The sequence below is a fragment of the Nanorana parkeri genome, unplaced genomic scaffold (assembly GCF_000935625.1).
Source record: "Nanorana parkeri isolate BGI_ZX_2015 unplaced genomic scaffold, ASM93562v1 scaffold646, whole genome shotgun sequence".
NCBI classification, from domain to species: Eukaryota; Metazoa; Chordata; class Amphibia; order Anura; family Dicroglossidae; genus Nanorana; species Nanorana parkeri.
Window position 1 is genome coordinate 228,878 of NW_017306914.1, and position 24,804 is coordinate 253,681.

The window sequence follows — 24,804 nt, forward strand, 5'->3', positions numbered from 1 at the left end:
GGGGGATATTAATAATTAAAATTATAGATGGGGTGATTTATTCCTAAGGTTCCCTTATAAGTAGATATAAATATGATGTATTGGTTTAGAATATAGATGCACAGCCAATACATTCTAAATAACCTGACCTGAGATCAGACTTCAAAGGGAACCGAACAGTATAGAAGTATGGCTGCCTACCACCATAGCTGACTTGTTTTTATTATTGCAGGTTCCGGGGCTGTCATTTATTCATGCTTTCACTACTTAGTGAGCCAATAACTCACAACAAGCATGTCAGGTCTATATACTTGTTCCTCATTAAAGGGAACCTGTGCTTTGCCTATTGAGGGCTACAGGTTTAGCTTAATCCTCCCACTCAGCCTCAGTTCTTTCAACAAGGTTAAGTTTGTACTTAAGGCAATAAATGGTTATAATTAATTATATCTCACTCATCTCTCACTTCACTTTGCAGCATCCACTAGTGCGCCTGAGAGGTGGGGCCAACACTGGAGAAGGACGAGTTGAGGTCCTGAAAAATAATGAGTGGGGAACTATTTGCGATGATCGATGGAACTTGGTATCTGCCAGTGTGGTCTGCAGGGAGCTTGGGTTTGGCAGTGCCAAAGAGGCTTTATCCGGATCACAGATGGGGCAAGGTAATATTATGTGTAAATGTAATTGGCCGTTCTAGGATTCCTGACCTATATAAAGACCTGTGCTAAGCCTATGGCCCCTTTTGGAATTGAGCACAAATCTTTTACCTAACAATCTTGTAGACCGGACATTTTCCATGAGGTAATTATTGTTCCCTTGAGATAAGTCCTGGGAGCATCTGGTAAGTGTGTAAATATAGGTCAGATGTCCAAGATGAGCTTCAATACTCTATTCAAATTAAGAAATACGAGTCATTCCGGGGAAATATTCCTGACTCATATCCCTGAATACAGCTCACACTTTCCAGCTAAAAACTGCTACCAGTTTCCAAGGAACAAGAAATGGGTCAACCCCTGGATCTAAGTGAACTGCTTTTTGTACTTAAGGCAATAAATGGTTATAATTAATATATCTCATGTATGCTATTTTTCACTCCACTGTGCAGCAGCCACTGGTGCGCCTGACAGGTGGGGCACCTCTCTAAAGATACAATGCTCTTATCAATGCTCTAGAAACCAGACCTGAGCAGGAACTAACACTAGAACAGTTTTGTCTAGAGTCTTATCTCTAGAGTTTGTCTAGAGATAAGATAGCTCAGGGTCTTCATAACACCAAGTGGTTAGGGCTTTCTGTGCATAATAGAGAATGAAGATGAACATATACAGGCAGTAAAAACGCAAAGGCTAAACAATCAGATGACAGATCAAACAAATTGATTCAGATATCTAAGAGATAAGGTATTAAAATGAGGGGTGGTGGGACACCCCATCATGGGTATGCACAGTTTTCTGAGTTTTTCATGTTTGAGTAACCATGTCTGTACCTGAGTCGATACTGTTGTACCTTTATTAAGGGTTCTTGTAAGTGCTCAGGTAATAAAACCACTTGCTTTATGATTTGGAGCATTGGTGCTTTTGCCTCTCATGGTTGTGGTGCAAACACCTCTGCACCAGTCTGCAAAAGAAAAAGAAAAAAAGATTGGTTAGTATTGTTATTACAGTGGTACCTCGGTTCACAAACTTAATTCATTCCACGATTCTGGTCACGAACCGAATCAAACTGTGATGAAACCGTGATCTCGACTAGAGGAAGCCACGTCCAGTGTCACACGATGTGGAGTTCGCGAACGGAAGCAAAATGTTGCCTAACTTCCTGTTCGCGAACCGAATTCTTCGCGAACAGAAGCGTTCGTGAACCAAGGTACCACTGTATTTATATATATTAAATATGTCTTTATTGTCTGTGATCATGTTTTGTCACTTACCTTCCTACTTTAGAACATGTGCACATACCACAGGTGTTAGGTCATTATGTACATAGCTGGTCCTGTCTCTGAACTGTATAGCACATTCACATGTCTCTGTGTCTCCGCAGGCATGGGCCACATTCACATGAGTGAGATCGACTGCACCGGTTTTGAGAAGTCACTTATAGATTGCAAATTTAACATGCACACCCCCAGTTGTACCCACGAGGAGGACGCAGCAGTGAAGTGTAATGTGCCGGCTATGGGTTTCCAGAACCAGGTGAGAGCTCAGTCCTGTCAGATTAACATTGACAGGTCAGAAGTATACAGACACATATTTCTATTTAGAATTTTCAAGTTGATAAATGTATGTACACTGTGTAGTATTATATGGGACATGATTATATTTGGGGATTATAAGTGTGTGTACGGATCAGCTTAAGAACAAGGACAGTTACAGAAGTGTCTGAGGTCACAAAACCGTTCAGTGGTCCATTAGTACATGTCTGGCTTTCAAAGGGTCTTTCTGAAGGTGACTAGCTCAGATTAACTATGTTCAGTAAGTATTACGTAACACCGACGTAAGGAGCATTCTTCCCACTAACCACCAATGTAAGGAGCATTCTTCCCACTAACCACCAATGTAAGGAGCATTCTTCCCACTAACCACCAATGTAAGGGGCATTTTTCCCATTGACCCCAATGTAAAGAGCATTCTTACCACTGAACACCAATGTAAGGATAATCCTCCCCACTGGTCACCAATGTAAGGAGCTATCTTCCCACTGACCACCAATATAAAGAGCATTTTTCCCATTGACCACCAATATAAGGAACCTACTCACCTCTAACCATCATGCTAATGTACCGTGAGATGTAGGTATAGTAATTATTAGTAGGGGTTCCCTGTTATTTCAAGGGTTCCTTCATGTTAAAAAGGTTGAGAAATGCTGACTTAGACAGTGACCTGAACATGAAACCCTTATGTGAAATGGTGCTCTAATGCAAGTATCATATTCTCTTAGACATCACATGATGGTCTTTTTCTATACAGGTTCGTTTGAGTGGGGGACGTAACCCCACAGAAGGACGAGTGGAAGTTCTAACGGAACACAATGGCACCCTGCGTTGGGGCACTGTGTGCAGTGAGGGCTGGGGCACGATGGAAGCCATGATTGTCTGTCGCCAACTAGGACTGGGATTTGCCAGCCATGCTTTCCAGGTAAGGAGTGAATGTTACTCAACAGCTCAGCCATTCTGGCTATAGTTCTGCAGCACTGGAGTCTTTGGTTTGAATCCCGACCAGGACACTATCTGCAAGGAGTTTGTATGTTCTCCCTGTGCTTGCATGGGTGTCCTTCATGTACTCCAGTTTCATATTACACCCCAAAGACATGTTGGTGGGTTAATTGGCTCCTGTCTAAATTGGCCCTAGTATGTGAGATAGGGACCATAGATTGTAAGCTCCATGAGGGCAGGGCCTGATGTAAATGTACAATATGTAAATTTGGCACTAGATATTAATATCTAGAATAAATAGTTCAGTTCGTTTAAGATTCCCTTAAGAAAATCCTCCACCACGCCTGGCTTGGCTTGTGACATAACAAAGCAGGATAGCACGTCTTGTTCGGGAGCCGTTTCAGGAATGTTCCCTGGCTTCATTCCACGGTGTGGAGACCAGACATTGTTCCATGCACAGCAGCTGTAAGCTGGATGTTTAATGTTGTGCAACATGTAAGATCAGCAATGCCAAACCCCCTCCGGGGAAGGCAGCTTGTAATGTCAGTAATAAATAAATGGTCTCGCTCAGACCACTCGGATTGACATACAGGGGGGTGCACATAAATAAATGTCAATGAGCAATGACCAGAATTATATCTAAAGCTTATGTTACCTCTGGCTGAGCCGGATGTCTATACTTGGATGTATAAACACAATGCAAAGAACAGTGGTGTACACCCCCTTCTTTGCAACTAATCAGAGACTGGCTTTAAATATGTATGAATACAATAAACCCTTGATTCTCAACTGGTGGGTCGTGACCCAAAAGTGGGTCGCGACCCCGTGTTTAGTGGGTCGCCACATGCCTTCCACTTTTCTGGGTGAGCACTGTCAGTGTCAGTTCTCGCACCAAGCAGCCATTCAAAATATGCTGTCCGGTGCTGAGTGTCAGCTTGAGGTGGGGTGGGGTGGGCCGGGGGTTAGGCGGCGAGGGAGCTCCATTCATACATGCATTGCTTACAGCTTCCTCACGTGTCCTGTAGAGGTCCCTGGACCGGAGTGACATCACATTCTGGCTCCTCTATAGGGCATGCACGGGGGCTGTACAAGCAATGCACATATGGATGGAACTCCATCACAGCACAACGGCCCACACTGGACTCCAGGCTGAGGATCTACTCCAGTTCTCGTAAGGTAGGGAGACTGGGTGGATCTTAGAAAAAGAAAAAAAACATTTCTGGAGTGTGTGTTAGAATGTCTGTGAGTGTGTGAGATTGTATCTCTGGTTGTGTATGTCTGTCAGTGTTTTTGAGGGCCCGTTCACACCAATACAGTGCGTTAATAGCACAGTCCCATGCGATTAATGCACTGTACTACGCAATCGCACCTACTGTGCATTCTGGTGTGGGAGGTGCGTTGCGTTGCCATTCATTTGAATGGTACCCCAAACGCAGCCGCCACCCTCAGTTCGTACATCCGCTCCAGAACGCGTGATACCCTAATGCAATGCATTCCATTGCAGTGTGACTTGGGTCACGACTTAATGACCAAGGACAAATGTGGGTCCTGAGGTTACACAGGTTGAGAACCACTGCAATAAACTACTGAAAGGCCGAAATCTGATTGGCTACCCTGCGGCTTGTACAACAGGCCTCATTTCTCAAAAGCGTTCTGTAATTGCCATAACATTGAGACAAATTTTAACCGTCATATTTAGAAGAAGGTTTGAAAATAAAAGTAACATTCTGATTGGTTATCATAGGCAGCACTTCTTTCATATACATGGAAGTAAAGCCGTGGACCGATCTGCTCATAATGGCAATGGGGGACAATGCCTGTGCACTGTGTGATGGCACAACCACTTGTAGTCTCCCCCAGGCGTGCGTGTGACAACACAGGAGCACAATTATGAGACAATTGTCACCCCATAACAGGACATGCCCGAGCAAGGTCCTTCAGGTCAGGGTCACCAGGTATTCTTTTAATAAAGGTTAAGATTTTAAAAGATTGAGAACAACTTTTGTAATAACATTTAGGGGTGTATTTATAAAATGTTCTCAGAGTGAACAGCTCTGCGAATGTCTAAGTTGTAGACTATCAGCAGAATTTAGCCACTAGATGGAGCTGAGGTGCATTGAAAATTCCTATTGTTCTCAGCTCCACCTAGTGGCCATAATGAGCTGTAAATCTACAACTTAGACATTCGCAGAGCTGTTTACTCTGAGTACGTTTTACAAATACATCCCTAAGATTTTAAAACTGAAATTTAATCTACTTTTATTTTGCCTTCCTTGGTTCCTTCCTCCTCCCCCCTCATCAACATGCTAATTACAGTTTTAAATAAAACCTTTCCATTATTCATTACATACCTTTACATCATCACGGGATCTCTATGCTTCTCACTTTGAACTGTGTTTTACAGCTCAGTAGCTTATATATATATATATGTTTTGTCTGCTTCATGTTCTTGCCATGCCAGGCAGAGGAGTTATAATCACCTTCAGCCATGTAGGACATGGAGGGGCATGTAGTCCTCCTGAGACATGTAGAGACCTAGAGGCCAGCTATCTGTGCCTACGGGTGTGGAAAAAGCCATAGAGAGCACATTGTAAATGCTGATTTACGTACACAAGGCTCCCACCCACCCACAGGCTAGATCCTGAATGGAAAGTATGTTACTTAGCTGGGTAGAATATATGCTGTGTCCAGAAATGGAACATCGTGTTGTCATGCCCAGAGGTGTAACTAGGAATGTCTGTGCTCCATACAGGACCCGGGACAAGCCATCTCCATGGTTTACTCTATACATAGAAACATATTTTATGATAATATAAATACAAACATTATATAAATATATATTCATGCAATGCGTCGCTCCATCTAGTGATGGTAGTGCCATGCAAACCGCATATACGCTGGGCTGAAGGATTCACAAATCAGCCCTAAAGTGTATATTTTTGTTAGTTTTGTACAGAGTTGGGAAGAATTAGAACTTCTTTCAGCTTTTACTGCAATCAGGGGCTCTGTTGGAGAGATTCCTTCACTTCCTGTCTGGTAAAACAGCTGTCCCCAGAACAGGAAGTGAGGGGAAATCTCTGTAAGGCCCCATTCACACCAGGGCGAAAGCGTTTGAGCACGGTTTCTGCACAAATTTTTTAAAGGGCGTTTTTAATCACAATTCAGCACTGAGACTCAATTAAAAATGGCCAAAATCACGCTAGTCAACGCAGTTCCGTTAAAATCGATATGGAAAATGCGCTAATCGGCGCAAAAAAGTAGCTCAGCGGGTAGTTTAGGTGGCAGCCGGTTTAGATTGCGCGGAGCCGTGCGCTTGCCTGAATGTTCCCCATAGGTATGTAAGGGATTGTTCATGTCGGGGGCTCGGCGCGGATAAAACCGTACGACCGCTCTGCCCTGGTGTGAACGAGGCCTCACAGTAACAAAGTTAGGGAAATGATAGAACCTCTGTCAGATTTTTATTATCGTCGGTTTTCCTGTTGCAGATTCCCCTCACGTCCTGTCTGATAAAAGTTCATTAGCAGAACAGGAAGTGAGGGTAAATCTCTCTAACAGATAGCATTGAAACCTGATAGGAGTTCTAACCTTTTCCCATTCTGTAAAAAAAACTTTTGGGGTGTACATTTGGGACACATTTGTATACATTGTATATGTTTAGAATGCTTTCATGTGCCTGTAACACTGGTATTCCCAGAGCATTCATTGTGTTCCCTCCACAGGAAACTTGGTACTGGCAGGGTGACGTCACGGCCGATGATGTTATTGTGAGCGGAGTAAAGTGCTCGGGCACAGAGATGTCACTGTCACACTGCAGACATGACGGGCCCCATATCAACTGCCCCAAAGGAGGAGGACGGTTCGCCGCCGGAGTGTCCTGTGCAGAGAGTGAGTTCTTCATACACCATATAGAAATGTATTACAATGAGCTGTGTATTAAGCGATCACCTAAAGGGGGACACAGAGATAGTCGGATATATCAGGGTAGGGAATTCCAGAGGATGGGAGTGGTTCTGGAGAAGTCCTGGAGGTGAGCATGCAAGGAGGTGAAAAGGGGGGAGCTAGAGAGCAGGAGGTCTTGGGAGGAGCGCACAAAACGGTTTGGGTGAATTTTGAGAGATCACCTAGAGGTGGACAGAGGAGGAGCTAAGTGGACAGACATTAGACAGACAGTGGACTGTAGGGAGTTCCAGGGGAATGGGGAGGCTCTGGAGAAGTCCTGGAGGCGGTTATGGGAGAAGGTGATGAGGGAGTTAGAAAACAGGAGGTTTTGGTAGTAATAGAGAGGACGGTTTGGGTTAGTTTTGAGCGATCACCTAAAGGTGGACACAGTAGGAGATAGCTGAAGAGGTTGGGGTAGGGAGTTGCAGAGAATTGGAGAGGCTCTAAAGATGTCCTGGAGGTGGTTATGGGAGGAGGTGATGAGGGAGCTAGAAAACAGGAGATCTGAATATCTCTGGTTAGTTATATTAAACGGGGATTGTCTGAAGAACATTTTGACATTATCCTGAGGTGCAGGTAGTTAAGGTGCACATGTCACACATGTCAGGGGGTGCTTGAGATAAGCTGAACCTTCCTCTGCTTGGTAGATGTTATGTAAGGGATACATAGTCTCTGAGATCTGAGATACACTGTAATAACTTTATCACAATAAATAAATTATAACTCCTTCTCTGTTCTCCCCCAATATACTCGTCGCCCTAGGCACTCGCCTAGATTGCCTTAATGGTGAATTGAGCCCAGTTCCCTTCTTCTCCTATGTGTTATAAGTCATGATGTTTCCTTGTATTAGAGGAGGCCCGGCACCAATAATGTGTACCTTACTGTCTTTCCCCCTTTGCAGCTGCCTCTGATCTTGTCCTCAATGCCCCTCTGGTTGAACAGACCACATACCTGGAGGACAGACCCATGTTCATGCTTCAGTGTGCCCATGAAGAGCGCTGCCTCTCTTCCTCAGCCGACAAGGCCAGTTTCACCACCGGATACCGGCGACTTCTACGCTTCAGCTCCCAGATACATAACACTGGACAGGCTGACTTCCGACCTAAGACTGGGCGCCATGCCTGGGTCTGGCATGAATGCCACCGGTAAGTCACTGACCAAAGCTTACATTAATACCGGTGAACTGTGGTAATTTAGGTAATACCTGGGACTGGAGAGCATTATGCATCAGAATCCCTAATCAAATTTATGGTGGCCATACACGTAAGGATCAATTGTTTATTTTTACATTAATGGCCAGCCTTAGAGTGACAGCAGATAAGCATTGTAAATGCTCATCACCTGTTATACTTGTTCCCTACTCGTATCATCCTTAAGTCACCCGTTCCCAAATAATCACATGTAAGTTTTAAAAACATCCTAATATAAAAGCCTCAATTACATACCTAAACCCATGATCACATGATACTTCAGGTCCTATGGCTTCTTTCCTCTGTAATTCAAAGTGGAAGGGTCCTTCTTCAGGATTTTCTGCCTAGGGAATATGTGCGCTTCCCATTGGCTGCCCATTGGCAAAGTCCTTACAGGCTCCAAAAGACTGCAGTGGCAGGATGATGTTATGATGATGGGACCAGTTAGCGGTGGGCACAGACTGCACCATCGCTGGATCACGTGCCTTCACTCCCAATAGAGGCACCTCCACTCCCAGTAGAGGCACCAGTGATGGACACGTGATGGGAGCCAAAATGTGACATCACTCCACTCGAGGCACCTCTACAGGACACGCGGGGGAGCTGTAAGCAATGCAGGTATGGATGACGCTTTCACGCGGCCATAGCCCCATCCCATCCCACCTCAAGCTGAAACTTAAATGGCTGCTTGGCACAAGAACTGACAGTGCTGCACTAGGGGGAGGCTGAGGAGCCTTTCACCTAGAAAAGTGGAAGGCACCCATTGAACACAGGGTGGCGACCCACCAGTTGAGAAATAGGGAATATGCACACTCCCAATTGGCTGCCCATTGGCATAGTCCTCGCAAGTTCCAAAAGACTGCAGTGGCAGGATGATATTACGATGATGGGACCAGTTGGTGGCGGGCACAGAGTGGACCATCGCTGGATCACCGGCCTCCACTCCCAGTAGAGGCACCTCCACTCCCAGTAGAGGCACCTCCACTCCCAGTTGAGGCACCTCCACTCCCAGTAGAGGCACCTCCACTCCCAGTAGAGGCATCAGTGATGGACACATGATGGTGGAAAGCAGGGGGAGAGTCCCTTTTATGCAGGGCACATCAGTTGACACATCTAACCATTAATTAATGCATACTAGTACTTAAAGGAACATCTCTTACCAGGTTCATACATAAGTGGATATACACTCGAGCTCAGTACAAGTACATACCATACAGACTGGATGCAAATATATGCCTATCACCCATAAGATGCATATAATGGGAATATAATATCATAGCAATGTAGCCAAAAAGGGCATGTACCAATTCTAAAAAATCAAAAGCTATAGTTAAAGACACACCTGCTAAAAAAGGAACTTTATTATTTAGAAAGATCAAAACATAAGTGAAAAAATACAAAGATTAAGAACCAAAATTGGAAAGAAATGATGTTTCATCCAAACAGAGAAAAAAGGCTGAAATTGTAAATGAGAGAAAAGGGAACAAATAGAAAAGGGGTGAAGAGGGGATGAATGGGGAAAGGAAGAGGGGTGGGTGATATACATAGGGAGGGAGAAGGAAAAAGAGGAAGGGGGGAGAAAAGAGAAAACAGGAAGGGGAGAAAAGGGGAGGGGAAGCAAAAGAGGAGCCAGGGAACAACGGCGTAACAACCTGGTGGGGGAAAGCTGGTGTGGCTGCCCCAGGCGCAGAGCCGGAGGGGGGCGCCGGCTGCCGGGCAATGACAAGCAGGGCCCGGCGATTGAAAGATTTGTGGCAGGGTGTGGAATGCCCCAATGTCACCGAGAGCACTTGTGATAAAACTGCAGCCGGTCCGTCCTCCCCCGCACCTACCTATCTCCTCGCTGGCTCCTTCCTCCGGGCTCCATTCTTAAAAGTAACCCTGCCGCTGTGCTCTTCCCCTCTCACCTGTCACAGGAGTTCCAGCACAGTACTGTGCTAGAACTCTTGTCCTGGAGGTGACAGGGTCAATAAAGAGAACATGTCACCTCCAAATGCTGTCACACAGAGGGCTTGGTAGCTCCTGTGTGATAGCGATAGAGTTAAGTGGGAAAAAAATTTAAAAAAAAATAATTGGATAAATAAAAAAATAAGTAAAAAATAATAAGAAAACAATTATTAAATTAAAACAATAAAAAGGTGATCAAAAAGTAAAAAAATGTCATGGTCCACTTGCCATGATAACCAGTTGATTGGCAGGCTCCTTCCCTACAGGGACCCGGGCTCCACTGCATAGAAGAAGGACAGGAGCCTGCCAATCAGCTTGTTACTATTTCCTGGGTGATATTTGGGGGGAGTACAGGGACAATGAGGGCATGCTGGAACTTGTAGTTCAATAACAACATGTCCCAGCATGCTCTCATTGTACCTGCACACCCCCACATATCACCGGTGGGGGCGCAAAATTTTGTTCTGCCCCGGGCGTCGGTTACTCTGGTTATGCCACTGCCAGGGAACAGAGGGGAGTCTTAAAATGTTCTGTTAGTATTCTTATTGGTGCTGCCAAATGTCGGTGTCTGCCATACATCTGCCTCCGGTTTGGTTTGTTGTGTTTTGTATAAATGGTTCTATACATTTTTTATTTGGCTACATTATTTATTTGGATGTCTTATATAAATGTTCAAGAACTTGGCAAAGGGGCAATCAGCTCAGGTGACTGTAAGAGGATGTTTACAGCTTTGCCCCCTTCCCTTCTGCATGCCTTGGCACAAGTCAGGCATCCGCTTACATGAAGCCAAACACGTCTCCACAATCATCCTCAGGAACGAGCAATTCTACGTCAGAGTATTTTCACATCTAAAACTCATTTATCGGCCAGATGGGGGGCATGCTCGGCCGGTCACTTTTATCAACAGCATATGATCTAGGCATAGAAACGTTTCCCTGATAGTATCCAGTCCCCAGCACATATATGAGGTTATGTCCTGCTTGTGTACGTTTCTTTGTAGATATAAATTTGAAAGAGTTCAGCTGAATGCAAACATGTGTGTTTGTTTAAGTTTTAGCTGTCCTGTTTTTATGTGCAACCATTCAGGGGCATCCCGAGACTGGGTGACACTTGGAGCGGAGACCGGGCACGGCTTATTGATGCCTGCCGGCGGCCATCTTGGTGATGGACGCTGGCAGAGAGAGAGTGGATGTTCACCTGGCGGGATGAGGTATGCCGCCGTGTCCCCTCCTCTCTCCTGACACTGTCGGCTCTCGGTCTGTGACCAAGTGCCCGACTTTTCATAGGGGGTGACAACAAAATGACTGTCAGTCATTTTGGTGTCACCCCTCCAATGGTGGCACCCGCACCCCCCTTGTGATGCCACTGCAACCATCAAAGTCTATGTCAGGGCAGATTTAAAAAACATATGCAGTACATCTCTGCAATACAGAAGCAATTCCACATGTTGTATTCCTTTAAAGACCATGTAAGTACAGAAACATACCTATGGCAGAAATGCACTCAGCTCCTAAATCCTGGGCTAACAATGGTGGTGTCAGCTCTGCCCAGTTGTCCTTTGCTAATCTACCCAAACGCTCCCACTATCAGAACTTTACAACCTAAATTGTAACCTAATTAATCTGCAGTCCCTAGAGACTAGGGAGGGCTAATTGGGATCCTTGAGATGACACAGGATGTGTGCACTGGACAGAAGGCAAAATATTTCCACAGTATTCTACGGGACCTTTAAGGCTCAGACGACTGTCAATAGATTTCAATGAATTAAAATATGTTGATGAGAATACAGATACAATCCCTTGTTCTACATCAGCCTCATCCCCATCACACAATCAATGATATTATAGCGTCCAACACGTTTCGTGTATATAATTCACTTCCTCAGGGATGAGGTGGACATCTATAACAATAGATCTATAATCAATGTGAGTTGTTAACATTTGCATTCTCAATCTGCATAATAAATGCATTACATATACATTGTATAATCCTGACTTACAAGATTCTCCTGGAGTCCTTTGCAGTTAAATGAAGGCTTGATAGCTGCACACGTAGGTTCGATGGTTTGATAACATTGAGAATCTTGATAATTCATAGTAAATCATCTATATCCTTGGTTCTCAACTGGTGGTTCGTGACCCAAAAGTGGGTTGTGACCCCGTGTTCAGTTGGGCGCCACATGCCTTCCACTTTTCTAGGTGAGAGGCTTCTCTGCCTCCCCCTAGCACAGTAGTGTCAGTTCTCCCACCAAGCAGCCATTCAAAATATGCTGCCCGGCACCAAGTGTCAGCTTGAGGTGGGATGAGGCTATGGGCGTGTGGGAGCTCCATCCGTACGTACAATGCTTACAGCTCCCTCGCATGTCCTGCAGAGGTGCCTGGACTGGAGTGACGTCACATTCTGCTTCCCGACACCACTACAGGGCGCGCAAGGGAGCAGTACAAGCAATGCAGATATAGATGGTGCTCTGTCACGGAACAGCAGCCCACACTGGACCCCAGGCTGAGGATCCACTCCAGTTCTCGTAAGATAGGAAGACTGGGTGGACCTTAAAACAAAAACAAAAATAATCTACTTTTTTTGGAGTGTGTATGTGTTTGTGAGATTGTGTCTGTGGTTGTGTGTGTCGGTCCGTGCCTTTGAGGGGCCATTCACACTAGTACAGTACGTTAATCGCACAGTCCCGTGCAATTACACCTACTGTGCATTTTGGTGTGTGAGGTGTGTTGCGTTGCCATTCATTTGAATGGTACCCCAAACTCACCTCCCACCCACAGTTCGTACGCCCGCTCCGGAATGCACGGTACCCTAATGCTGTGCGTTCCATTGCAGTGTGACTTGGGGTCACGACTTAATGACCAAGGACAAATGTGGGTCCTAAGGTTACACAGATTGAGAACCACTGGTCTATATGTTATAGGTTTTCCATATTTAGTTACTGTTCTGGAGTAACCAATGAAACAGTATTTCATATATCTACCCTTTGGCATATAGCACTATCTGACTATTCCCTGCTGGGCACCATGAGAAGCTCACATGCATGTGTAAACATACTGGAACTATGGAGTTAATAAATGTTGTTTAAAATTTATTATTTTTCTCTTTTACTTTAAGCTGTTTCTTTAATTAAGTTTATAGTATAAAATGTACTTCATTACCAATCAGCCCCGGAGCTCAAAGTCTCCATTGGCATCTCTCCGCTCTTCCTTCCTGCGTGACGTGAACCCAGCAGCTCCTCACCATTCATGTTATTTACTGCTTATCAGATTTAGAACTTCTAGTCTAAAAGTAGAACTAACAAACACATGGAAGTGAAAACAAGCAATAAATATAGCACAGAGCCGTTGCCAGTCTAAGAAGCTGAGTACACCGCACCTAATTATACATGCCAGGGACAGAGTGCCAGGCTAGAGTCGAGGAATGCGGAGTAAGAAGAAAGACGTGCCTGTTTCTTGGCATTTGGACCGGGAACAGGGTGGGGCGGCTACATAGCTATGGTTAAGTCAAGGTGAAGCCACGGCCCAGGTGCTATGAGGAGGTTGGGGGTTAGACTCTGTGTGTTCAGATCTGGAGAACATGATGGAGTAGGTCACTTGGGAATAGAAAGGAACATACAATATACTGGGTGGAGGTGGATGGGTTTGGTCGGGGATCATGCTTAGCTGGTACATGCCGGTGTCAATGCTGGAAGGTATCTAGCACATGATAAGAATCTTAGCAATAGTTTCTTCTACCGAAACCTCATTCGATCCTCAACATCAATAGGAAAGACAATAATTAATGGAGGCTGCCCTGAAAACACAAACTTTGCTGTGCGTATCACCCTATTAAAGAGTATGGTGGTCTGTATCAGTTTTCCAAAGCCTTTCACTTGTTGCAGCTTGATTGTATATATTGTGGATGAAAACTGCAGGTGGTGTAGATTCACTCAGCAGTGGACCCTACTATGCTGTGTATTGAATAAACACAGCTGTTAAGACCTGACCCATATAGAGTAGCAACTGTTTGCAGACCCCATGGTTCCTGGGGGCCCCAATTCAAGAATGCTTGATTCATGTCACCTACCCTCCCTTATCTTCCCCTACCCCCACCATTGCTCCAACAGAAGCATTATCATGATATGTTTATTAGCTTAAACAAGGCTTCTTTCACAGGTCCGGTAGGTTTATTATAAAACAAGGAAATACTATACATTTGACCTAATAATTTCAGCAATTAATGTTTATTAAAGCCATTTTGGTGATTTAATTAAAATAGTAACATACATCTGCTAATCGGTCCTGTTTGAAGTTTTACTCAAGATATACTTTATCTAATATGTATATATACATGTGCTCAGTGGCCAGAAAACTAGACAACCTGTCTATGAAGCTGAGGGGGGCCCACTCTTTCCATAGGCATACATGCAGCTCCATAAACAGAGACACGCTTCAGCAACTCCATTTGTACACCTGCGTCGCATATGAACATATTACTGAGAATGGGCATAATGTTCACTTACAACCTTGTACTTTGAGCACGGCAAGCTCATCTGGTACAGGAAAGGGATAACCACTGCTAAGGATCATAAACTTACGGGGCTTTTTGAAGGCAGCAATCTCAAAGACATATGTTTGGGAAAATGTATGAATTCTATTACACAAGAGGCAGTGCAAGCAGGAGCAATAACATGGATTGACTTTAACATCGCAGATTGAATCATAAATTCCTATACAGCTAGGGCCTCCTGGTAAATCTATCTCATTGCTTCTCTTTGTACTGTCTCAGTCTGCAACAAAATGGATCAGTCGGAACACATGATAATTCATCAGCACTTCAGCTATGTATGAGGAAGTCTATGGTGGAGCATTGAGGGAGATATTAGTTGATATGGCCACAGCAGAAATTTTCCCGTTCACAACACCAGCACTAATGGGATACAGGGACCAATAATAAAACACCAAGTGTGGTGCACTCTATAGTGCATGGGACATCCAAACAAGCAGGACATCTCTCCTATCCATTGAAAACCTTCTAAAATCCATTGCAAACCATTGTTCCACAATGATCGGTAGGACATACAGTACATAGGCTTATGTTTGGAATGAACGTCAGAACAGAAGCTGTAAAAATGGTAATCTACCCATAAACCCCTGGCCATTGTAGGATGCACTGATCTCCATGTGGTCAGTACTGACTCTAGAATATTACAGGACCCTTGTAGAGTCATATGTGTGGCAGTTGTTAACAAGGCTAAAGGTAGTCTGATGTGATGCTTTCCTTGCCCACTGACTTTTTTTGGGAGAAAGAACTAAGGTTTGTATTACGGAATGATGAGTTATGTCAAAGAAGTAGATGTTCTCCGGTAGCTTGCAACATTGGAGAGAGTTGTAGCTCCTTGGTAGCTGAAGACCGTTGGATTTCTTATTTCTCTTTCATTTTTATCGGTGTCTATATTTGTTGTATGTTGTCTATTAAATGCATGCTTGTGGTGCAGCTCACATCACTCCCACTGTGGCCCACTGTGGCTCACATGGCCCCACTGTGACTACATCCCTTTAATACAGGAGAAATCAGAGGTGCGCTCCCTATCCTCAGGCTAAGGGCAGCAGACATCTCAGGATTTTGTAGAATTTAGATCCGATTCCTGTGATTTATCGGTTTAATGACTGTAATTATTTTCCCTTAAAGTGTAATGAAATACGAGACATTTTATAATGTAGTCTGACCGTTTGATTCAAGATTAAATGTCTTTGTGGCCATTGGAATCTCAACTATGCTTATTGAGGAGTCATTATGAGTTATACACTAATGGAGGCCATTCATAAAAATTGTATCTGATAAAAAAAAAAAAAGGCTTTGAGGCCTTAATGATGTAAAAAAATACAAAATGCCATAATGGGTTAGAGCTACAATTCTGCATTGTGAGACTAGAGAACTTGTCCTACTTACATGATAGGCATTGCATAATGTATGTTGAATGCATACATTGAGTAGGGCTGCAACAACTAATCGATTACATTGATAATAATCAATTATGAGAATAGTTGTCAACTATTCTCATTATCGCTTAGTTGGTTAGGGGGCGCAGAGAGATACTTTTTAATACAACTAATCGATTTATTGAAAAAATAATCGGCAACTAATCGATTATGAAAATAATCCTTAGCTGCAGCCCTACCATTGAGTTACAAGAGAGTTTTTGGTGGTCAGAATAATAAAGGTCATCTTCTCAAATACTGTCTGCTTTCTCCATAAATGTATCCAAACTCCTTGGTAATTAAAAGAGAAAGATTTAGGGGGTTATTCACTATTAAGCCGAAGGATCTAGCTGTGCTTTGGCTGATCCTTCAGCTCTCTTCAGCTGCCGGAGCCCTTCAGTTCAGTCAAACCGAAGGGCTGCTGTATGGGCTATTCACAATTGCCCGTACAGCAGCCTCAGGCGGCCGAGCAGCTCAGCTGAGCCAAAGGCAAGTGCTTTCTCTTGACTGAGCTGAAGTGACAGCCAAAGCAGGGCGAACGGCGTACCCAAGGCCAGCTGTTTGCCCCGCAAATGACAGCTGGACGGAGCGAGTTGTGATCTCACGGCTGGCTCCGCCCAGTTGCAATGACAGATCAACGTCCCCAAATGACCTGGTGATGCTGATCTGTAAATAAACAATAACAACTGGGCGGAGCCGGCAGTGACGTCACGGCCGTCTCTGCCCAGTTGTTATTCATTGGCCTGGACCTGCTAGAAGATTCTAGCAGGTGCTGACTAATAGGTCACCACTAGCTCCGCCCAATAGTTTTTTTAAATTTGTTTTTCTGTTCAAAATATTGTATTTTTTAAAAATCTTTTTTTTTACATTTTTTAAATTATTTTGCGAATTTTTTTTCTTTTACATTATTTCCACTTATTTGCTATTCTGCTCGGTACCACGGAGGTACGGAGCAGAATAGCTAGGCCCGCTCGGTGGGAATAGGGGGGAACGGCAGCGAGTGAGATGCCGGAGCATCAGCTCAGCCAATCCAGATGTTGGATCGGCTGAGTCGAAGTCCTTCCGGAGTGCATAGCAGAACGTTGTTCGGCTCACTTCACTTCGGCTGGGCTATTCACTCGCCTGCCTTTGGCAGCTTTGTGAATAACCCCCTTAATGTCCTGCCAGAATAGAGCTTTTCATGATATACCTGTCTGTGGCTGATCCTCCCTCCTGGCATGCATAGTCTTCCTGCATGTTAGCAGGTGGAAAACTCAAGCACAGTCGTGTGTCATAATCCCGAGTTTATCAGCTTACACAACTCACTTATCATAATATTATAGTGCATTGACGTGCAGTAAATCAGCATTGCTGCTTGAGAGTACCGTATTTGCCGGCATATAAGGCGACTAGGTGTAAAAGACGACCCCCTAATTTTCCACTTAAAACATAGGTTTGGGACAATACTCGTCATATAAGACTACCCCCCTTCCGAGGCAACACCATTTAAAAACATCATGGATGGATGTGCAGTAATACTGTATGTACAGTAGCTTCAGCTACATACAATATACCGCGCTGAGCCGATCACGGCGAGCAATGTATTCTATTAATGAATACAAAGCTTGTTTGGATTGGTAGCGGTTGTGTACATTGCTCGCCATGATCGGCTCAGCACGGTATACTGTATGTAGCTGAAGCTACCGTACATACAGTATTACCGCACATCCAGCGGGCTGACAGATTAGGGATGTTCGTTTTGGGCCAGCATGGCCCAAACAAACTAAAGGTATACATTGTATACCCGGCGTATCAGACGACCCCCGATTTTCGGGGGATGTTTTTAAGTATAAAAAGTAGTCTTATACGCCAGCAAATACAGTCAATTCATGGTTTTTGAACAGCTTGTGCTGAGGCATTTTTCTATGGTTGTAAAACAAGATGGTGTGCACTGGAATCCTCATTAGGGTTTATGGCTGTGGGTGAGATTTGTATCCTGCACATAATACATATTAGTAGCGCACACTTTTGCATCTGGAAAAAATAATCAATTTCATATTAAAAACACGATCTCTGCTTTTTATTCACGTGGCACCAGGCTTCATCGTTTCCATATTGTAGGCCGAAGCATCTGCCGCTGTCTTTTATCTGTGACTTATTATCAAGCACAATTCTGCTTCAGTGTGAGAGCAGAACTAAAGCCAAGCATGATAATCAGAAACCGTTTCCATCTACTGACTCCAGACTAGAGGCTAGGACAATTTCATGCTGTACAATGTGGTGGCTACTGGATCTCTGGGGAATGAGTTCAATATAGTGCTGGGGAATGTTCCTCTCCATGGCATGAAAAATGTAATAGATCATGGGAGAACAAAACTATCTGAGGAACAAATGTTAATGAGATAATGTCCCACCAACTTTAGTCTACAACACTATAACGAGGGACTCCGAGAGGAATTTATGAGAGTAAGGCAATTTGCAGAATGATGATGTACAGTAAAGAAAACAATGGGCATCAATTATTAGTAAGTCCCAAATGAAACTGATGGAAAGCAGAAATTCTCCACCCTATGACACCTATGAATAAAACAATCCATGATAGGTAAATTATATAACTAATATCTCATTATCAGGTAATGGATCAGTCCACTCCAGAGTAATATTTCAGTTATAGGAGAAGTCTTTAGTGCTGAGGCATCAACTACCCCCCTTTATCTCCTGGAGACTTCAATGGTGAGATGGTCACCATTGTTAGTGGGTTTGTTCCCCTTCATCTTGAAGGGGGTCTCGCCAGCTGAAATAGGCGTTTTCATCTCTTCTGGTATGTTCTCCATAGTATAATATGAGTTCCAAAGGGAGAGAACGTATCGTAATTGCTGCAGCAGGAATGCAGGTCTCAAAACACAAGAATGGATATTTTACACCTGAAGTCTCTGAGATATAAGAAACCGCTGGGTGATTTAACTCTGTGGCATCTGCCCTAAAACTGAGACATCTACTACCTCCCTCTATCTCCTGGGGACTTTAATGATGAGATGGTCACCATAGTTCCTTGGTCTAGTCCCATTCATCTTGGAGGGTCTCTCCAGCTAAAATAGGTGTTCTTTTCTCTTCTATGTTCTCCATTACAGATGCACCGATAGCATTTTTCGGTATACGAGTACAGATATTTCACTTTCGGTACTTGCCGATACCGCGTGCCGATACCGGTGCTTCCGCTGGCATGGAGCCAGCTTCCCAGGCAATCAGGAAGCCGGGCGGCGAGTAATGACATACTGCCTGATTTCCTGATTGCCCTGGAAGCCAGCTCTATGTTGTTTGGCCAGTGCTTTCCCAGCTAATCAGCATCGAGCCGGCTCCCTGGCCAATCAGGATGGAGTCGGCTTCCCGGCCACTCAAGAAACTGGGAGGTGGGTCATTACTTGCCGCCCGGCGGATTACTGGGAAGCCGGCTCCATGTTCCCCTATGGCACTGCCGGTCAGAGGAAATCTTCCTCTGACCAGAAGTTCTGGTATCGGTACTTGCCCCTGGTAAAGGTACTTGCCCCAATACTCGAGATCGGCACCATTACTAGTATCGGCAACGGTACCGATACTAGTATCAGTATCAGTGCATCCCTATTCTCCATAGTATAATGTGAATCCCAAAGGGAGAGAACTTATTATAATTGCTACAGCAGGAATACAGGCCTGAAAACTCAAGGACAGACATTGTATACTTGAAGTACCTACGAGATATACGAAACTGCTGGGTGACTTAACGCTCAGGCAGCTACAATAAAAGTGCTTTATACCGACTCTTTGTAGGTTTTTAAAAGGTAGACGGAAATTGACATAACAAACACTCAGGATATCATGAAAGCCAATCCTTTATTCCCTTACAGTCAGGGAAATCACAGGACACTTCCCAGCCACCACAGAACTTGGATGCTGCTCTGCAACAGCCATTATTTGTGAGAGGCAACATTGATTTTCCACATGCACCGCAGTACTGCGCAAGAATGTTTTTTGTTAATGTGTTTTCTACAAGAAAGATCCAGTTTTTATGAGATCCTGATGTGTTTGTGTTACCAGAAAAGTCTTTTCAGATGCTCTATAAACAGTTTACGGTATAAATGAAATTAGCCCTTTTAAGGTATATGGCTAAAAAGACAATACAAGACAAATAAGCAGGCGGCAGGCTATTACCAAACAATGTACCATACGGTGTGTTGTGTACCGAGGGTGTAAATCAATACGATTTCTCATGGATATGTGATATAGAAAAGGGGAATGTGATACCGGATTACTTGCATATAAAATGCATTTCTTTCTTCCACGAGGTGAACAAATAAAGGAATACTCCTCCGAACAGCGGACCGGACTCTGCATGTGCGGGTTTGCTCTAGAGACCCTAATGGTGAAGCCGTCTACTTACAAGCCTGCATTTTGGCAGCTTTTCCATCAGGGCCTACAGAGAATAGGCCATGCATGCAGAGCACCTTGTGGCCCTCTACAGGGCCGTCTTTAATATTGATTGGACCCTGGGCAAACATTTTCTTGGGCCCCCCCCGCCCTCTACCTGCCATGCAGTTTCTCTCTCCACCTCAACATCCCAAATCAATTTATTTTATCAGCCCCCTGTCTGCCTAGCAACTGATGATGCAGATGGGCGGGCCGGCTGGTCTAGGCATGCATGATAGGCTCTGATCCCTGTGCTTTGATAAATAAAAAAAGTCCTGATCTTCTGATCTCTGCGGCCTGTCTGCAAGGGGATCAGAGTCTGTTATTGAGCCTGTGATCCCCGTGCTCTCCCCCTTCATCCTCCTGGTTTCCCTAATCCCCCCCCTGCCGTTACGGTACTTGCAGACAGGCAGCAGATCGGGAGATCAGGACTTTTGTCTGCTCTGCCTAGCAACTGACGATGTGATGGGCGGGCCGAAGTACGTAATTATGACAGCCCGCCCATCAGCATCATCAGTTGCTAGGCAGAGCAGACAAAGCTCCCGATCTCTGCTGTCTGTCTTATCTCTGGAGAGATAAGGGAAACCAGGAGGATGAGGGGGGAGAAGAGACGGGACGCTGACTTCCCGCATCTCCCAGTAGGGAGCGAGCAGTGCAGGCTCAAGGGGCGGCTTCTTTGGGCCCCACAACAATAACTGGGCCCAGGGCAACTGCCCCTTTTGCCCTGCGTTAAAGACAGGCCTGGCCCTCTAGCTTTGAGGAGGACCAAAGTGCTACATGGTGAAGGGCACAACTCATGGCTTGGTTTGCCCACAGATTTGAAGTAGTAGGCCGGGGCGACTGCTGGAATTCGTTTATTGTTAAGTATCCTTGTATATGTATAAATGTAATGTTTTAATATCATCTTGGTGCGACATACATAATACAGGTGAAACTCGAATAATTAGAATATCGTGCAAAGTTCATTACTTTCACTAATGCAACTTAAAAGGTGAAACTAATATATGAGATAGACTCATTACATGCAAAGCAAGATAATTGAAGCCGTGATTTGTCAGAATTGTGATGATTATGGCTTACAACTCATGAAAACCCCAAGAACCCCAAATCCACAACCCCAAAAAAGTAGAATATTACATGCAATCAATAAAACAAGGATTGTACATAGAACAATATCGGACCTCTGAAAAGTACAAGCATGCATATGTACTCAGTACTTGGTTTGGGCCCCTTTTGCAGCACTTACTGCAATTACTTTTGCATGATATTCTAATTATTCGAGTTTCACCTGTATATACGTTGGGTAGTGTATTCAATATCTATTATTCTGTGCAGCCACTACCACAGTATGGAGGTCTTCACGCACTACGACTTGCTGAGTTTAAATGGGACCAAGATTGCTGAGGGGCACAAGGCCAGTTTCTGTCTGGAGGACTCGGAGTGTGAGACAGGTGAGAAGACACAGACAAGCCCTACATCTGTCTTCATGATTTGCTCTCATTCTTGTAACGTTTTCTCCCCATGTTTCATCTCATCAGCCCCAATCTTATTGTAATTTCTTCCTATCGTTGCACAGATGCACAGAAGCAGTATGTGTGTGCGAACTTTGGTGAACAAGGGATCAGTGTTGGCTGCTGGGACATCTACAGACATGATATTGACTGCCAGTGGATTGATATCACTGACGTAGCCCCAGGAGATTACTTCTTCCAGGTGAGATACATAAATCAGTACACATGCCCTGACTTCATCTTTTAACATTTACAATGTTTACCTTTCAGATGCGTACCATTTTTTTGTTTGTTTCCAAAACTTGAAGAGTATCATTCAGTACCGAGCATTTGTAAGATTCTGCGGTTGTAGTGTAGCCTAACGTCTCAGGGACAGCTGTGGGTGCTGTTGTTATTTTCTTGTATACTCTGGACAGCTGTAATACATATTACACATAGGAATGCTGCTATCACCAAGTAGTTTTAAGCCTGCAAGCTCCTGGGGCATTTATCCTGGTCCAGGCGTCACTGCTTAGTGGGTCACTTATTCACCAGGTACTAACACAAGGATCAGGATGACAGACTCAGAGCCTAACATTTTGAAAACATGTCAGCAATTGCAGTTCCCTTATTTCTGTCTGACAGATACCCTTAAATCCATTTTCAGCATCAGCACCATGTGTGTAGGGGGAGGGGAGGAGGGGGGGGATGGGAGAACACAGGTCACTGCCTCAACCCACCAATGTAGACTCCAACAAATATTTTGAATAGGGATGCACCGATACCGATACTAGTATCAGTATTGGTGTCAATACCGAGTATTTGGGCGAGTACTTGTACTCACCCAAATGCTCCCGATGCTATTCCCTATACCGGAGTCATTACACGCCGCCCAAATTCCTGATTGACTGGAAGTCGTCTCCATGCTCCCTCGCCACCAAGGAGCTGGCTTTCCGGCCAATCGGGAAGCGGGTAATGACTCGCCGTCCGGCTTCTTGACTAGGCCGGGAAGAGGCCGGTCTGGAGGCTTCACAACATTATTGGCGTACTTGCGAAGGCCTCTAGTCAACCATGTTTTAGAGTAGCCTTTTGCAACCGGGGCTTCTCAAGACGTTGCTAGGGGTTCACTGAGCAGTGAGCAATGCCTGTCCCTTAGATTAAGTATCCACAGACACCAATTATCTCTCAGGGATCCGTAGGGGGAAGCATTCTTTCCACTGACCACCAATGTAAGGAGCATTCTTTCCACTGACCACCAATGTAAGGAGCATTCTTTCCACTGACCACCAATGTAAGGAGCATTCTTTCCACTCACCACCGATGTAAGGAGCATTCTTTCCACTGACCACCAATGTAAGGAGCATTCTTTCCACTGACCACCGATGTAAGGAGCATTCTTTCCACCGACCACCAATGTAAGGGGCATTCTTCCCCTGCCCACCAATGTAAGGGTCATTCTTCCCCTGCCCGCCAATGTAAGGGTCATTCTTCCCCTGCCCACCAATGTAAGGGTCATTCTTCCCCTGCCCACCCATGTAAGGGTCATTCTTTCCACTGACCACCAATGTAAAGGGCATTCTTTTGACTGACCACCAATGTAAGGAGCATTCTCCCCACAAAGGAACCAATGTAAGGGTCATTCTTCCCACTCACCACCGATGTAAGGGGCATTCTTTCCACTGACCACCAATGTAAGGGTCATTCTCCTCACTGACCACCAATGTAAGGAACTTTCTTCCCACTGACCACCAATGTAAGGAGCATTCTCCCCACTGACCACCAATGTAAGGGGCATTCTCGCCACTCACCACCGATGTAAGGAACATTCTTCCCACTGATCACCAATTTGAGGAGCATTCATTCCACTGACCACCAATGTAAGGAGTATTCTTCCCACTAACCACCAATGTAAGGAGCATTCTTCCCACTGACCATGAGTGTAATAAGGTCCTTCACTGACCCCAGTGTAAGGAGAAACTTCTCCACCAACCCCCATTTTGAGCATTACAATTTCCACTGGCCATTATCAACATTATTTATGAATACTGAAAATAATATTGTTGTATAGAACAGCCCTAGGGGGGTCTAATACTTTGTTAGGTATGCCACATTCCTTATATTATTTTTACATCTACATCTCACTGTTCACACTAATACCATGTGAGCTGTGGATATATCTATTAGCAGGGGTTCCCTCAGAATGTTATTTCAAGCTTTCCTCCATATTCTAGAAAGTCAGTTCTAGAGGCTTCAGATTCTCTATATTATCACTGCAGGTTACTCGAAAAGATCAAAACAATAGGTTTGTCTTACATGAAAGTGTTAGCATGTCTGGAGAAGATGGGATGGTCTAGGATAGAGCGGGGAGTGTAGGTCCTCGGTTAGGGTTCTGCTGCCCATCCCCAATAAAAGATCCAAGGCATTGCTGATAGCTGAACGTCCTGCTTTCCTGATTGGAGTGCAAGCTCTTCATCATTCTTTGAAGAATCTACTGCTGATAACCTTTCATTTGCTTGGAAAGTCTTGCACCCGATATTTTGGTATTTGGTTTTCCCTTTCAACCAACTTGATCATTTCTTCCATAGCAACAAACAACCGCAGGTAACATGCAAGCATTTACAAGTTCCATTTCAGTTACCTTAATAAAAACTTGGATGGCCATCAAGAGACACAGCTGTTTGTCATACTGAAGTTAGGAAAACGATTACTCATGTTGAAGACGTCTTGGAACTATC

The 24,804-nt window shown here is 44.5% G+C and overlaps 1 protein-coding gene across 1 annotated transcript in view; it reads left to right on the forward strand.

Annotated features, from left to right (window-relative positions):
* The window catches only part of LOC108792478 (lysyl oxidase homolog 2-like), an 81,931-nt gene that overhangs the window by 54,373 nt on the left and 2,754 nt on the right, over positions 1–24,804 (forward strand). The window contains exons 4-10 of the mRNA XM_018563267.1: positions 455–638; positions 2,011–2,162; positions 2,937–3,104; positions 6,841–7,006; positions 7,962–8,205; positions 21,915–22,030; positions 22,156–22,292. Coding sequence (XP_018418769.1) covers positions 455–638; positions 2,011–2,162; positions 2,937–3,104; positions 6,841–7,006; positions 7,962–8,205; positions 21,915–22,030; positions 22,156–22,292 — 1,167 coding nt within the window. The remainder of the gene's footprint in view (positions 1–454; positions 639–2,010; positions 2,163–2,936; positions 3,105–6,840; positions 7,007–7,961; positions 8,206–21,914; positions 22,031–22,155; positions 22,293–24,804) is intronic.